The sequence below is a fragment of the Notamacropus eugenii genome, chromosome 1, assembly GCF_028372415.1.
Source record: "Notamacropus eugenii isolate mMacEug1 chromosome 1, mMacEug1.pri_v2, whole genome shotgun sequence".
NCBI classification, from domain to species: Eukaryota; Metazoa; Chordata; class Mammalia; order Diprotodontia; family Macropodidae; genus Notamacropus; species Notamacropus eugenii.
Window position 1 is genome coordinate 275836591 of NC_092872.1, and position 15061 is coordinate 275851651.

General features: G+C 37.7%; 1 protein-coding gene and 1 pseudogene across 2 annotated transcripts in view; both read left to right on the top strand.

Moving 5' to 3' along the window:
• Window positions 1-15061, top strand: part of PCDH15 (protocadherin related 15) — a 2324555-nt gene that overhangs the window by 1695253 nt on the left and 614241 nt on the right. For both annotated transcript variants that reach the window (XM_072628920.1, XM_072628919.1), the window contains one exon: window positions 6828-6938. In XM_072628920.1, the coding sequence (XP_072485021.1) occupies window positions 6828-6938 (111 nt within the window). The remainder of the gene's footprint in view (window positions 1-6827; window positions 6939-15061) is intronic.
• Window positions 7681-11977, top strand: LOC140529305 (integrin beta-1-binding protein 1-like; annotated as a pseudogene).

The window sequence follows — 15061 nt, forward strand, 5'->3', positions numbered from 1 at the left end:
CCTGTCCCTCTTCTCCCATTCTTTCTCCTTTTCTCCCTCTATACCACTTCACTTGATGATCTTACCAGCTCCTGTAGATTTAATTACTATCTCTATGGCTTTGACTCTCATATATAGCTACACTGCCCTCTTCTCTGTGCTGTTTTCCAATCTCCCATCTTCAACTGCCTTTCCTTTATCTTGAGGTAGAAGTCCAGTGGACATCTTAAATCCAGCATATCCATGAAGGAACTCATCTTTCCCCCTAAACTTTCCCTATTATTATAGGTTTTTGCTGTTGTTTGGCCTTCATTCTGGAAGAGGATCACGAGGTCAGGGAAATGATGACATGATTTGCATTTGACTTAGATTTGAGGGAGGGAGGGCTGTGTAAGGTCACCAGCCTCACTTTCTCCTCCAGAGCCATTTGGGTCCAGTGGCCTGATATTCATCAGGATGACTGGAGATGAACCAGGATGCAATGGGAGACCCTGGCCTTATTAGGCTAAGGTCTTTTCAGGTTCTCACTTTGAGTGAAGTAATGCCCACTCAGTGACTAGACCTCTTTAAGAAGTAAGTCAAGGGAACAGAAGCAGATCATTGTTCTCAGTAACAGCCACTATGTTCAAGGACCGTTTCTGATAGACTTAGCCCTTCACAGCAATTCAAGGACCTAAAACATTCCCAAAGGGCTCTTGAGGCAAAATGCCATGCACATCCAGAGAAAGAACTATGGAATTGGAATGCAAAATGAAGCAGAATATTTTCTCTTGAATTACATTTTGTTTTGTTTGGGGTTTTCTCATGGTTTCTTCCATACACTTTAATACTTCTATGCAACATGACTAATGTGAAAATGTGTTTAATAAGAAAGTGTGTGTAGAACCCATATAAGATTGCATGCCAACTTGGGGAGGGAAGGGAGAAGGGAGGGGGAGAAAATCTAAAACTTATGGATGTGATTATAGAAAACTGAAAACATTAATATATTTTTTTAAAGTAACTCAAGGGATGGCCCCTTTAATTAAAAAAAAGAAAAGAAAAGTAAAGAAAAAATATCCAAATAGGAAGGGAAGACCTTCAGGGATGCTGGCCAAAAGAGAATCAGTTACTATTTCCTATTTACATTTACTCTGGGCTAGAAGGGTGGGGAACTGTTGCCCAATCTATGAGCTCCAGAGTGAATTGGATTTAAGGCTTGATCTTTGAGAAAGAGATGTAACCAGTAAAGTCCAAGTTAATGATGCAGCTTTCAGCCAATAAAACCCACCTTCCTTTGAGCAGAGTGCCTTCAGGTAAGGGAAGAGGACAGGGGAGAGACTTTCATCATTCTCCCAGTCCTCAGGCTCACAATCTACAGCTCATCCTCTCCTCATCACCTTTTCTCATTCCCCACATTCAATCTGTTTCCAAGGCTCACCCATTTAACCTTTGGAATGCCTCTCAACACACCCCCTACTCTTCTCAGACTACCAGCACTCCAGGGCAGGCCCTCATCATCCCTGAGACAGTAAGCAATCCAATATAGGTTATACATGTCCTGGAATATTTTATATACTTAATAAATGTTTATTGATGAATTTATTGATTAAATTAATGCATTATTATTCTGTTCATACTTGAAGGATTTGTAAATCTAAATAAGATTTTGTTTTTTCATTACACTTGGTTGCACCATCAAAAATAATTGCTTTGGGTCTCTACTGCAAATTTCAACATTTATAAAACTCAGAAGCTTTTTTCCCCCCATTTATTTTATTCCTAATTGTCCAAATTCAAACAAATGTTCTTACTCACTTCATGTGACTAGCCATAGCAAAAGAAAAACTAAGCCAGGTCCTAATTTACCAATTTACTAATTGTTGTTCTCTGCTGCTTCATTAGCCGGCAGGCAAGGCTTAGCAAGGATGCCTTCTCAGCATAACTCAGATATTGCTTCCCTCTTAAAGAATGACTTCATTGGAGTTCCTCTTCTTTGTCTCCTTTCCATGTCTCAGTAACATGGGATCTCCATCTATGCCTTTGAGACAATGAGGATTTTCAGTAGCACTTTTTTTTTTTTTAATCAGTTTGTCTAGCTGTTTCACAAGATTTTGTGAATGTTTGGTCTTTAAAAGCTATCTTGCTCTGAGATTCTATAGTTCTGAAATATTCTTTCTCTATGGATACTTCCCTGATTTTCCTACCAAGTTGTTTTGGCCCTTTCCCCCTAAGACTTCAGAGTTCTGAGGTCTCTTCCCCCTCTCCATCTATGATCCTAAGCGGGGTTGGGGGTGGGGGTAAGAGAAAGAAATCTAAGCAGTAGCCTGAGGGCAAGAATTGGAATCTAGAGGGAAAGGCAGCCTTTCCACCCATGGAGTATTCCCTTCCTCTACACATTCCTTTGAGCCAGCTCAGCATGGAGGGCTCTCTCCTCTCCACAAGTGAAAAGTACTGTTATTTGTTTACGTGATTTGGCTGCCATTAAAAATAGGTTGTTCTTCAAATACTAACGTTTTTTGAAAATGCCATAGTTTCTAGGGGGCAGTGGTTATTCACCTTTGCAATATTTGAGGGGAGGGAATACTGAATTTGTAGTATCACAGATTTAAAACTGGAAGTCATATGGCCCAACCATTTCACTTTAAAGATAATCAAGAGAGAGGCCCAGAAATAGTCCATGATTTGTCCTCGGTCACATAGCTCTAAGTGGAAAGATTGGGGTTGAAATGTAGGTCTCAAATTTAAAATTGCTGCCCCACCGTGCCTCACTACTTCAGTCCAGTGTGTATGAATGACCACAAGAGGTAACATACATGTGTCAATGTCTATTGTCATTACACATAATTCTCAAAGAAATGACATTTAAAAATGAATTACTCGCTTGTATATTACTTCCACAGATCCTGCTCTTATTATCACTGGGGAGAATTATGTGTGGGACACTCATAGGAACATACTCTTAGAGCTATGTGGCACTTACGATCATTGGTATTAGAAAACATAATTGTCTCCTGTACCAAGATGGTTTTTTCTTAAATATTAAAGCTGATTCCTGCCCTTCCTCTTCCACCCACCCCCCAAAATGTATTAAACTTACCTTTTCTTTCCAATTTTGCCACTAGTGGTCATTACCATACAAAGCACTTCCTGCTTCCCTAGATACCATCCATCACATTTAGAATCAGCATATAAAGTTTCCAAGGATAAAGTGTGTTTATAAGAGACTTAATTTTTTTCGATCCTAAAATGCTTTAAAAAAGTCATTGAGAGGATTGTAAAAAAAAAAAAAAAGTAGAGTGGTCATCCAAACTGGTTTATGGGTTCATGTGATATACCATCAAAAATTTATATTCATTTATGTTCAGCATTTTAAGAAAGACATTGGTAAACTGGACTGTATACAGATTGGGTAGAGGTAAAAACATAATTTTGAAAGGATTATTCAAAGAATTAGGATGTTTTGGCTTGGAGAATTAAAAAAAAAGTAGTGGGAGCTGGAGATTTAGGTGGGGAGAGGGCATTATAGAAAAGAGTATTGACTTTGGAGTTCAAGAATCTGAGTTCAAAATCTGACTTTGCTCCTTACTACCTATATAATATGGAATAAGTGGCTTTACTTGCGTGTCCCTGATTTTATCTGTAGGATGAGGGGATGGTATTAGAAATTTTGCTTTTGGCTCCAAATCAAAGATAATAGTAAAATGAAAGGATATCATGGGAAAGAAAGTTAAATTGTTTTCAGTTTTGCTATTTTTTTCTTTCTCTGTTCTTAATATTTTTTTTCTTTTGTTTATTTCTTTGTTTCCCTCACAGGACAAAACTGGGGGTGGAATTGCTAGGAAAAAAGTCATCTTAGGCTAGATGTCAGGAGAGGTATACTAGAAGCTATCTTTGTCCAAAGCAGAAATTGGCTGTCTCAAGAGGTGCTAGCTTGTCACCCGCAGATGTGTTCCAGCAAAGATGGAATGACCGCTAAGTGGATATTTTGTGAAGGGGCCTACTAGGTGACCCTGGCAGTTTTCTTCCCATGAACATGCTATGTTGTTAACAGTATATAGTTTAGAACTTGTAGTCCATTCTGAAGAAAATAAGCCAATAGCCATGACTTTTTAAGTGATTCCTTTTCCTCTCTATTGTCAAATGGTCACTCAAATATGTTGGGAAAGCTTTATTTCATTGCAGGTTTCATATTTGACTTTTTAGAATAGTGTAAAATATTTTCTCATCTTTCCTTTTTATTGTTTCATCTCTAGACACTAGCCAGCAAATCAGGTGAAAAAATTAAGGTTGTTTTTCCTTTGGAGCAAATTCCTGAGATGGTGTGGACCATGAAATAGTCCTTATCTTTGTCTCTTGGCTCATTGAAATCTATTCGATTCTTTGGGAATTGAGTCACATACAATGGGAGAAACATTGAATTTAGCTCACTAGATTAGATTCAGTGAAAAGAGACCAGATTCAACTTTAAACCTCAATCAAATTACTTGCTATATTGTTTCTGCTGATTTGTACTAACTACCAAGGAAAACTATTCAGTGGAAGTTCATTTTTAACATTAATATGCAACAGTCTAGACAGTGATTCTGATTCCTGCAGGAATAGCTTTGGAATATAGATGACGGCCTACTTTTACAAAATGATACATCTATCAAGGGTTTGGTTATGATTAAGTTAGATTTTTCACCATTTCAATAAAATTATCATATTTTTACTATGCCAAGAAACCCACTACTATATGCTCATTCTTTCTTGGCCCATATGCTGCTGACTTTATCACTAGTGTTAACATGAGAACCGTCTTCAGGTATTTGTAAGGCTGCCAAATGGAAGAGGGATTACATGTCCTGTTGAGTGTGGTCCCAGAGGATAAAACTAGTCTCAATGACTAGAAGTGGTACGGAGGCAGACTTAGGCTTGATATGAGGCAAATGTTCTTAATAATTAGTTATCCAGATGTGGGAAAAGCTGACTTCAAAGGGTAAAATGAGAATGAACTATTCATCACTGAGTAAATTCAGGTTTAACTTGGATGATCACGTATTTTAGAGCTGATTATTGTCCACGTGTGAGTTAGACTGATTTGCAGGCCACTTTTATTTCTGAAATTCTAGTACAAGAAAGAGAGAAAGAGAGAAAGAAACAGAGAGAGAGAGACAGAGAGAGAGACAGAGAGACAGAGACAGAGACAGAGAGACAGAGGCAGAGACAGAAAGAGACAGAGACAGAGAGATTTATGGAAAGTTGCTTGGCTTAGCATTGGTTAGTAATAATATCACTAATATGTAGCAATAATAAAGGTAGCTAAGTGGCTCAGTGGATAGAATGGCAAGCCAGAAATCATGGAGACTTTTCTTCATGAATTAAAATCCAGCCTCAAAACAGTTACTAGCTGTATGACCCTGGGCAAGTCACTTGACCCTGTTTTCCTCAGTTCCTCATCTATACGATGAGCTAGAGAATGAAATGGCAAACTGCTTCAGTATATTTGCCAAGAAAATGCCAAGTGGAGTCACAAAGAGTTGGACACGCTGAAACAACTCAATAATGCCACTAATAATGGAAGTATGCCAGTGAATGGAAACTGCTGTACAAAGGATGGACTTTACCAAAGTTTAGTATTTCAGGGATCCTGTTAATGTTAATTTATGTTAATGCTAATTAATGTTAATGATGATGGTGCTGATCATAGGATCACAGAGTAAGATATAGAACACTAGAAGGGACCTTAGGAAGCTATCAGATCTACTGACTAATTTTATAGATTAAGAAACTGAGGCCCAGAGTTTAGACTCACAAAACTTGTTAGTGTCTGAGATACTATTCAAACTCCTGTCTTCCTGGATCCATCTCCAACATTATAGGCAAAGGGCCATCGTTAATGCTTATGAGGATGACAATGTCACCAATAATGATGTGGACTGACAATTATAGAGCATTTTGAGGTATGCAAAGGACTTTACATATATTTTCTAATTTGATCATCCAAATAGCCCTGTGGAGTAGGAGCAACAATGATTAACATTTTCTTGCTAAGAAAAGGCAGCCCTAGAGATGTTCAGCTACATGCAGCTAGTGAATGTATGCATCAGGATAAAAACTCAAGTATTCATGAATCATAAAATGTAAGTAAGGAAAGATCCTTAGAAGATCACTATCCTCCCTGTTACACAGATGGGGAAAATTAAGACCTATCAGTAATGTACCCAAGGCTACATAGTTGATTCTTATCGTATCTGTGGACTTCCAATTCTCACCTTTCTCAGAGAATCATTACAAGTATGAAATGAGATATTTGCAAAGTGCTTAGCATACTCCCTGGCACATGAATACCTCATAACTTGCCTTTCTATTCTCACTGTTCTTTTCACTCTCTCTATGGTGCTACGTGACTCTTATCTTTTTGGTCTCTAATATCTGGAAGTGCTTGGATATATGCATAAAGTTCAAAGGCAGAAATTATCCTGTATAGAAATTACAGATTAGAAATGGTATTTTGAACTTCGAGAGTTTAAATCAAGATGGATTAAAAAGTAAAAAAAAATTGTTGCAGAAAAGACCTGTGTTCTTTGCACTTGACTTCAAAGGTCCTAGGGCAGTTGATAAATGGCACAAATAATAAATGAAAAACTACCAGAGGAAACAAATTTTCTGGTTATCATATTTTCCTAGGCTCTGAGAGAACCTGACTGATCAAATTTAAACATTTAAATGAAAGATCAGAATATTGAATCAGAAGCCTGCACTCAAACCCATTTTCAATGAAAAAGTTTGCCCACTATCTATGACTCTTAATCATACTATGTGATGACATCCCATAGGGTGTCTCTGGGTCACCTCCATAAATTCTGTCCTTTTCCTTATTGCAGTCCTCCAACGATACCTTTGAGATCCCTCTCACATTGACTGGAACTGTCGTATTGAGGAAGAGACTTAATTATGAAGACAAGACCCGTTACTATGTCATCGTTCAAGCTAATGTAAGTATTCCCCATTGGTTAACATTGAATTGTATCATTCTCTTTGAGGAATGTATACATGCTCATGTGTGACAGGCATATGAAGAAATTAAACAATAATTTTTGAAAGATGCAGTAAAAAAAAGATATAGCTTTGTGCAACAACCCTCCTATTATTAATATCAAGTGAGGTATAAAACAAAGATGCATGTTCTCTAAAGATGTTTGTGCAGAGCAGAACCCTTCATTTTGGTGCCATAGACTGGTGGTAGTCAGATTGGTGGAGCCAATGAACTTGACTCAGAGTATATTTTAAAAGTATAAAATAAAATGCAATGGTTTAACAAAGTAACCAAAAGTTAATGAAAATGAAAACAGAACTTATTTTCCTCACAATAAGATCACAGACTCCCTGAAATCTCTTGTGAAGAGGGTTCTGTGAATCTCAGGTACAGAATCTCTATTAGAAAAGACATCGTAAAAGAATCACATGACCAGAAAGGAGGTAGGGCCAGCCCAATCCAATAGACATTTCTTAAGCACCTACTATGTTCCAGACCTCTGCTAAGCACTGGGGATACAAGCAATTAAAAAGAAAGACAGTACCTACCATTGAGTCACTTACAATCTGAAAGTGGAGACAACACACAGTAAGAGGAGGAAAGGTGAGGGAGAGGGGTAGGAGGGATGAAACACCAGGGATACCCAGTGCCTAACACGTGAACATTTTGTTTCATGGAATTTGAATCAGTCAAGACAGCACATGCAAAGTGGCATGGGAGCTGACAGTCCAGTTTCTACTCTTTATAATGGAAGTCCTTGGGTAAGTTTGGTCCTCTACTCTTCACCCCATCAATCAGAGAAGAGAAGAGGCTGAAGGAGGTTATGTCAATCAGAGCTCGAATTAGCAGCATGGTGGTGAATTTAGAAGCAATGAGCTTAACCTAGGTGGGGCATCTTATTCGGATGGATTTTTAGTCAGGTGAAGTAGTAGATGCAAAATGGAGTCATATGGGAAAGTGAGACTTGACTAAAGACAGCACCCAAGTTCCACTAATAGTACTTTCAAGAAATAATTCCCCCACTAATGTGAGTGAATCTCTTGTGAAGGTCCTAAGGAAAGACATGGATAATAGATGAGTTATCAGCCCTACACTGAGAGAGAGTGGGCACATCTACAAGATCGCAGGTCAACCAAAACATTGTTAGATGTTTTTGCATGATTTCAGTGAAATTGACAGTTTAATCAGACAGAGAGGAAAGACATACACGTTTAGGTGCTGACTTCTGAAAATGTCATTCTTGTAAAGTACTATTTTCTATATGTCAACACTTGGAAAACAGAAAAAAAATAGCAACTCAGTCTTCCAATTTGAATTTAAAAAGCAGAACTGAACTGTTTTATGTCAAAGGAACATAGAACATCAAAGTTGAAAGGAACCTCAGAACTTACTCATCCTGAACCTGCTATTCATGAAGTCATCCTGTCGCATCTCAGTTAATTTCTCAACCATACTTTGCTTGAATATCCCTTTTGCTGTTCAGTTATTTCAGTCATGTGCTACATTTCATGATCTCCTTTAGGGTTTTCTTGACAAAAATATCAAAGTAGTTTGCCATGTTTTTCTCCTGCTCATTTTACAGATGAGGAAAGTAAGGCAGCCAGAGTTGAGAGACATAACCATGGTCATCTATCTAACGTCTAAGACCAAATTTGTACTCAGATGTTCCTGACTCCAGTTCCAGTGCTCTATCCATTGCACCACCTAACTGCTCTGAACATATCTAATGATGTGTATTATATTATTTTATTATATAATTTTTATTACTTCATTATAGAATCATATTTTCAGAAAACAAGATTTGTTTAAAAAAGCAAAGCAATACATTTTTCCTTACCTAGAACAGCTATCTAACATCCTTTTTCTCCATTTTTGTCCCTACTTATTTTTTGGAGCTATGAATAATAAGTTTAAATAAAAGTAACATAAATACTTGAAGAAAACTACCATGTACCTTTCTTTTCAATGTTTTTTCCTTCACTTTCATCAACTGATTTTCACTGTAAATGCTCTTTATCCTCTCCTAAATTGAAGACATTTAAAGTATTTTTTTCTTAAAATTGTTTCACCTAGATCTGAATTATCAAATCCAGATATGATCTTGCTAGTCCATAAGATGGTAGGACTCTCATTTCCCTCATTCTAGACGTTTGCACTCACTGATCCTTCTATGTCCTATTTGTCTGTATCACACATTTCCATAAGAGGCTGGGTGATTTTCTGGAGATTAGAACGTATCCTATACCATCCGCCTATTTTATTATGATTATTCTTTGACCCCCTAAGCATAATTCATTTTTATTCTGTAATCAAAAAAAATATTTCTGTGGAAGGAAAAATAAGCAAAAGAACTAAAAAAAAAAATAATACATGAAATGCATTTCACTTGTCTTTCCTCACTAATGACTTTAGCATGGTGGTTAAAAGAGTCACTTTCCAATTTATTATTTCATACTGTATTGTTTTCAGAGAAGAAAGGAATAAACCTTCATTCTTAAATTTTTGCTGCACAGTCAATAACACATTTTTCCAAGTTTTTCCTTGTCTTCAGATGTATTCTAATGGCAAAATGGTGGACCTTAGGTAAATTTATGAAATCCCTTCTAGTTTTCCATAAACTATAACAGACAATGTAAATAATTCAAGCCCACCCCAAACCAGTAAAGTGTTTAACCAATGCACAAAACTAGATTTCTGAAAATGTTACACTTTTTCCTTGGGATTATTTGTGGTTTGGAAATACATTTTCTCTACTTGGAGTTAAAAATCGGTGTCTCCAAAATGTGCTGTAGATCCAGAATCATGTTAACTGGTTGAAGATAGCAGAGAAAAAGAAGACAAGATCTGTGCTCTTGGGGAATTTGGACTCTTAAAAAGAAAGGGAATAAGAGAGAAAGTATGTATTAAACACTTTACAAATAGAGTGTCTTTTGATCCTCTCTACAACCCTGAAAGATAGGTGTCATTATTATCTGCATTTTACATTTGAGAAAACTGAGGCAGACAGAAGTTAAGTGACTTGCCCAAGGTCAAATAGCCAGTAAGCATCTGAGGCAGGATTTGAAACCTAGGGTCTTCCTTATTCCAGACTCCACATCCTATCCATTGCACCATCTAGTTGCCATAAATGAATGAATGAATGAATATTCCATATATACATAAAATAATGTAGCTGAATAAATGGAGTTTGCAACTATCCTGGTTGAATATGTTTTCCTCTATTTTAGGGACTGTTTCATTTGTGTCTTTATGTCACCAATGTCTTGAAAGAGCTTGACCCATAGTAGGTTCTCAATACATGCTTACCAGTTTCAGCCAAACTGATTTTGCATTTAATTTCAGTGAATGATATGTTCTTAATTTACAGTAATTCTCTCTGTGTCCACAGGATTTTTCTTTTGCTTTCTCATTTTTTTTCCTTATATGATCATAATGCCCACTATGTGCTTTTGGATGCTATTTCTCCCTGACTTGAATTATTTTTTAAAGACCTTTCTATATTCCTTTCCATTACTCATATTTTTCCTAACATTAATTGCATTATAATATCCCATGGACTATGATCACAAATTGCTAATAATCACTTGAAAATGCATAAAAACTTTCTAGTCATCCAAAAGATTTAATTAAAACAAACTCTGAAGAAGCCCTAAATGCCAATCAAATAGGCAGAAATAATTACAAGCAATGAAATTCAGTTCTGGGAGAGTTGTAGGGAAAATATAACCACTCATCAATTACTGGTAGAATTATTGTTATTAATGATAATAATAACAAAGCAGTCTGACTACATACAATAAAATAACCATTTCCTTTGACCCAGTAAATCCATTGATCTTGGTGACAGCCTTGAAGAGTAAGTTGGTATCTCTCCCCTGCTCCATAGACTACATTGTCTCCCTATGGCTTCCCTACAGCCCGGCCCCAATACAGGTTTCCATATTTACTTTCTGTTAGTCCTCTGCACACACTCTTTGGTCTGGCCAAATGAACCTTCTTGCTTTCCCCCGCTAGGAGATGTTACCACCTAACTCTAGGTCAAGCCTGGACTTTACTGCCTCCTCCCTGTTACTTGTAATTCTCTTACTGCCTTTAAAACTAGGCTCTGTCCTCTGCTGGCGCTGAAAGTAGTTGCACCTGGGAGTCTTCACTCTTCCTAGTGGCAGTGAGTTTGAGCCACATTGAGTGTAATGATCTGGATATGTCCTGACTAGTTAGAGCTTCATAAAATGAAATCAGCTTTTGCTACAAGATAAATTAAGTCCTATTTCTCATGAAGAAAAGCATTTCTCTACGGCAGAGGAGATTATGGATCCAACGGTGGTGAAAAATGTTTTGAAAATGCAAAAAAGTGGTACAGTGGTAGCAGTTCCCAAAGTAGTGAAATCAGTGCTAAGAGCAAGTGTGTAGAGCCTAGCTTTGGGGGACTTTCATGAGCAAGTGTGGTAGGCAGCCTAGATACAGAGGGAATCATATTCAAGGCAATCACAAGGTATTTTGGGGAGGGAGAAGGAAATGGAAACACTGCTTCAGTATCTTTTCCAAGAAAAACCCATGGACAATACCAAAAGCTGAGGACAAAGCAACAGCAATTCTGATGCCTATGCCAAATATTGAGTAAAATATATTGGTGCCATTGAGCCAGTGAAACTCAGTGATTGGAAAAGTGTTGAAGGGCCACTGGATCCATCAAATTACATAGATGTGGCCCAGCAAGAGGAAAGTTACATTTGTTCCTCTGGAAGAGGAGTTTATTATGAGAGGTTCTAAATATGGCATTAAAGTATCAACGTCTGATCAATATGTTTTACACAAGCATGTCTTGTGTTTAATCATCCAGATAGTATGTTATGATGATAGTCTAGGAGTAGGAAACTTATTCGTGCAAGTTATGAAGAGTATAGTGTATGGGTGTATCAGTGTAACAGTTTGGAATACACGCCATTTGCAAAGTTTTAGCCACAGGTTTTCACTGTATTAACATCTGAGAAACTCTGAGTTCTTACTAGAGTGGAGGATAAATAACTTCATTTGAAAAAGCTCAGCGTTCAAGATGAAACAAGAGTTGAACTTTTATCTCTACCAAAGAATAAAGAACCCAAATTCCAGTTCATAAAGAAGAAAATGCATTTTTAAAATATTGATCATTCCAGCCGTGCAAATATAAACATTTTTAAGCTCTCCAAAGCATTTCTAAGCTCCAGTTGAATCTTACAACTGTCAGTAAAGCGAACCTTCTGCTTGGATGATAAAAAAGAAGCTTGCATGCCAAATTTTAACCCTCTTAGCTTATCTAGCTTAGCAACAGAAAGTGCTGTATATAAAAATGTCTTACTGTATAATACACATTGCAACCTGGGGTGGGGGAACGGAGTGAGATGTAAAAACAACAAGAATCATCTCAGCTCAGGTGCCACCTTACAGCAAGCCCTTCCTGAACCCCCAGGCTCCAAGGGTTCTCCCCTTCCACTGGCTTTCTCCCTCTCTGGCTGTTGTATTGTTACTGTTGTTGCGTTCAGTCATTCCATGTCTGACACCTTGTGACTGTGGACCACAGCACACCAGTATTGTCCATGGGATTTTCTTGGCAAAGATACTGGAGCAGTGTTTCCATTTCCTTCTCCTTCCCCAGAGTACTTTGTAGTTACCTTGAATATAATTGGCATTAATTTCTAAATGCACACATTGTTTCCCTCAGTAGAATGAAATCTCCTTGATCATAGGAACTGGATCACTTTTGTATTTTTACCATGTAAGGAGGATTTTGTTGCCCTTTTTAGAGTTAAGTTTCTCAGGATCCATAGCCATGGTGATGTCTAGTTTCCAGGTGTTAGACCATAGCCCCCAGAATAGCCCCAAAGATCCTTAATAGTAATTCCTACAATCATGGTGACAGACAGTCCTACTGAGGCTGTGCCATGAGATATAGGGTGTCATAATATGATATTTACTGCTCCTGTGTAGAATGATGATATTGTAAAGTTAAACTGTGAGCTTAATGTTGGCAAGATGCCTTCTTTCTCTTTTGCCCTATGGAGCAAGTGGTCACTGGCCAGTGAGTGGGGAAGTCATGGGGAATCCATAGGGGAACTCATTTGGGATTCTGGTAATGTATAGAGGAATGCATGTACCTGCTTCAACTGGCTCCCATTGAAGCTTAAAGCTGTTCTGTCTCGATTGAACCTATCAAAAGGGGGTAGTTGCCCCCCTTCTTGTTGGCCCCTGGGCGAAGGGTTATCAAGGAAAGCTGTAGGAATTGGTGCTCCTATTATCAGCAACTCCCTTTTGAAAAATCTAGACTAGAATAAAACAAAGCTACCTTCCTGTCCTTCCTGTCTGATCAGATCAAGAGTGAACATGTTAGAAGCTGGAGTCCAAAAACTCCAGTACCTCCTGTGTGTTATCTGTGAAACATTACCCCTCAATTCTACCATAGTACTGGACTTGTAATTGGTTCTTCATAAATACAGATAATTAACAGCCTATTGAGAATATAACCTGATAGTATTATTAAAATCAACAGAGAAAAAAAATCTGTCTTGTTCAAAGAAATTCAGAGTAATATTATTTTAATTCCCAAGCTTGAAGCAAACTATATATTCAATCAAAGGGGAGTAGCTGATGCTTTAGTGAGATTTTTAATGAAATTTTGCTCAATCAAAACTGTTCTTATGTGCTTAGATATATGAATTATATGGCTTCATTATGTGGCTTCCTTTCTTGTTCTCCTTTGCCTTTTTGTTTCTCTCCAAAGTCCTTCCATAAAATCACATGACATTCTCTTCAATTAAAACAAGAAAATCCACTTCAACTCTCCAAGATCCATGTACAGATGGCATGATCTTTCTTTGCTTCTAACTAAAAGAAGTCATTGCTAGAGAAGTTACTAAGGTCTCCGAGGGTGCTGTCCCTCAGGTCTCTGGCTGGTCCCCGAGTTAGACTCATTTGCAAATCATAAGACAGAAGTGCTGCACAGCTTGCAGCATAGTGGATAGGCACCAGCATTGGTCTTAAAGCTTGCGCTAAAGTCGCATCCCTAACAGTGGAACTGCATGACCCTGGACAAGCTGGTTAAGCTTGCAGTGGCTTCAGGCAGCTCTCTAAAACACAGAATGAGCTGTTTCGATAGAGAAAGTTCCTACTTATAGACTCCCTGAACCAAAGCAATCATAGGTCTTGGCCTCTTCCTCAAAAAATAATTGAATAAATGGCTGTTTTATCTTTGTGTAAATAAGACTGTCCCTAGAATCAAGTGCTTTTTTCTATTGTCCTCCCTTTGCTTAGTATCTAGAATAGGAAGCACATAATAAGTGTGTGCTGACTGACAAAACTGCTAAAGTTTGGGCTAATTCTTATTTGGAAATGGAATCAGTTAAGGCTTCAGAACTCATGTAGCACTCACACACAGAGAAAATATTAAATGAGGATTGTATATTGCAAAAAATAAATTACCAAAAAGTGAATTTTTAATCCATCAAAGAATTTTCAAAAAAAAAAAAAGTAGTTAATGACCTATCATCCAAGTCTTCCATCAAAAATTCAATCAACAAGCATTTATTCAGTGTCTCTCAAATGTCAGTTACTATGAAGGTCACCAAGGAGGACCACAGCCCCACATGTTATTCTCATTCATGTGATATCATAAGTCTTCCATAGACAATTCCCTCAACACTCTGTATTCTCTTTCCTTCTTCTTTTATTACTCAATGAATAACAATGCTAGGGTAGTCTATATTTTGTCAAAATTTAATTTTAACCACCAGAGGCTGCTGGTAGGTGCTTAACTGATCTGTCACCAATCAGAATCTAGCCCCAGAAATCTCCTGATCATCTTAAAAAGTTTGTGCTTCCCCCAACATCACAGGTGGAAGTGAGAGGAAGTAATTCCAGGCAGGAGGCCAGTGAATGGAAATACTCAAGAGTCAGGAGGTGGAGCTCTCAAATTAAGGAATAGCAAGGAAGCCAGTGTCCCTGGATCAGATATGATGGGGGGGGGGAGGGGTGTAGAAAAAGTGTAATAAGACTGGAAAAGTGGGAAAAGATCAGGGCCCTGGAGTCAAGTTATGGAAGATTTAAGAATCA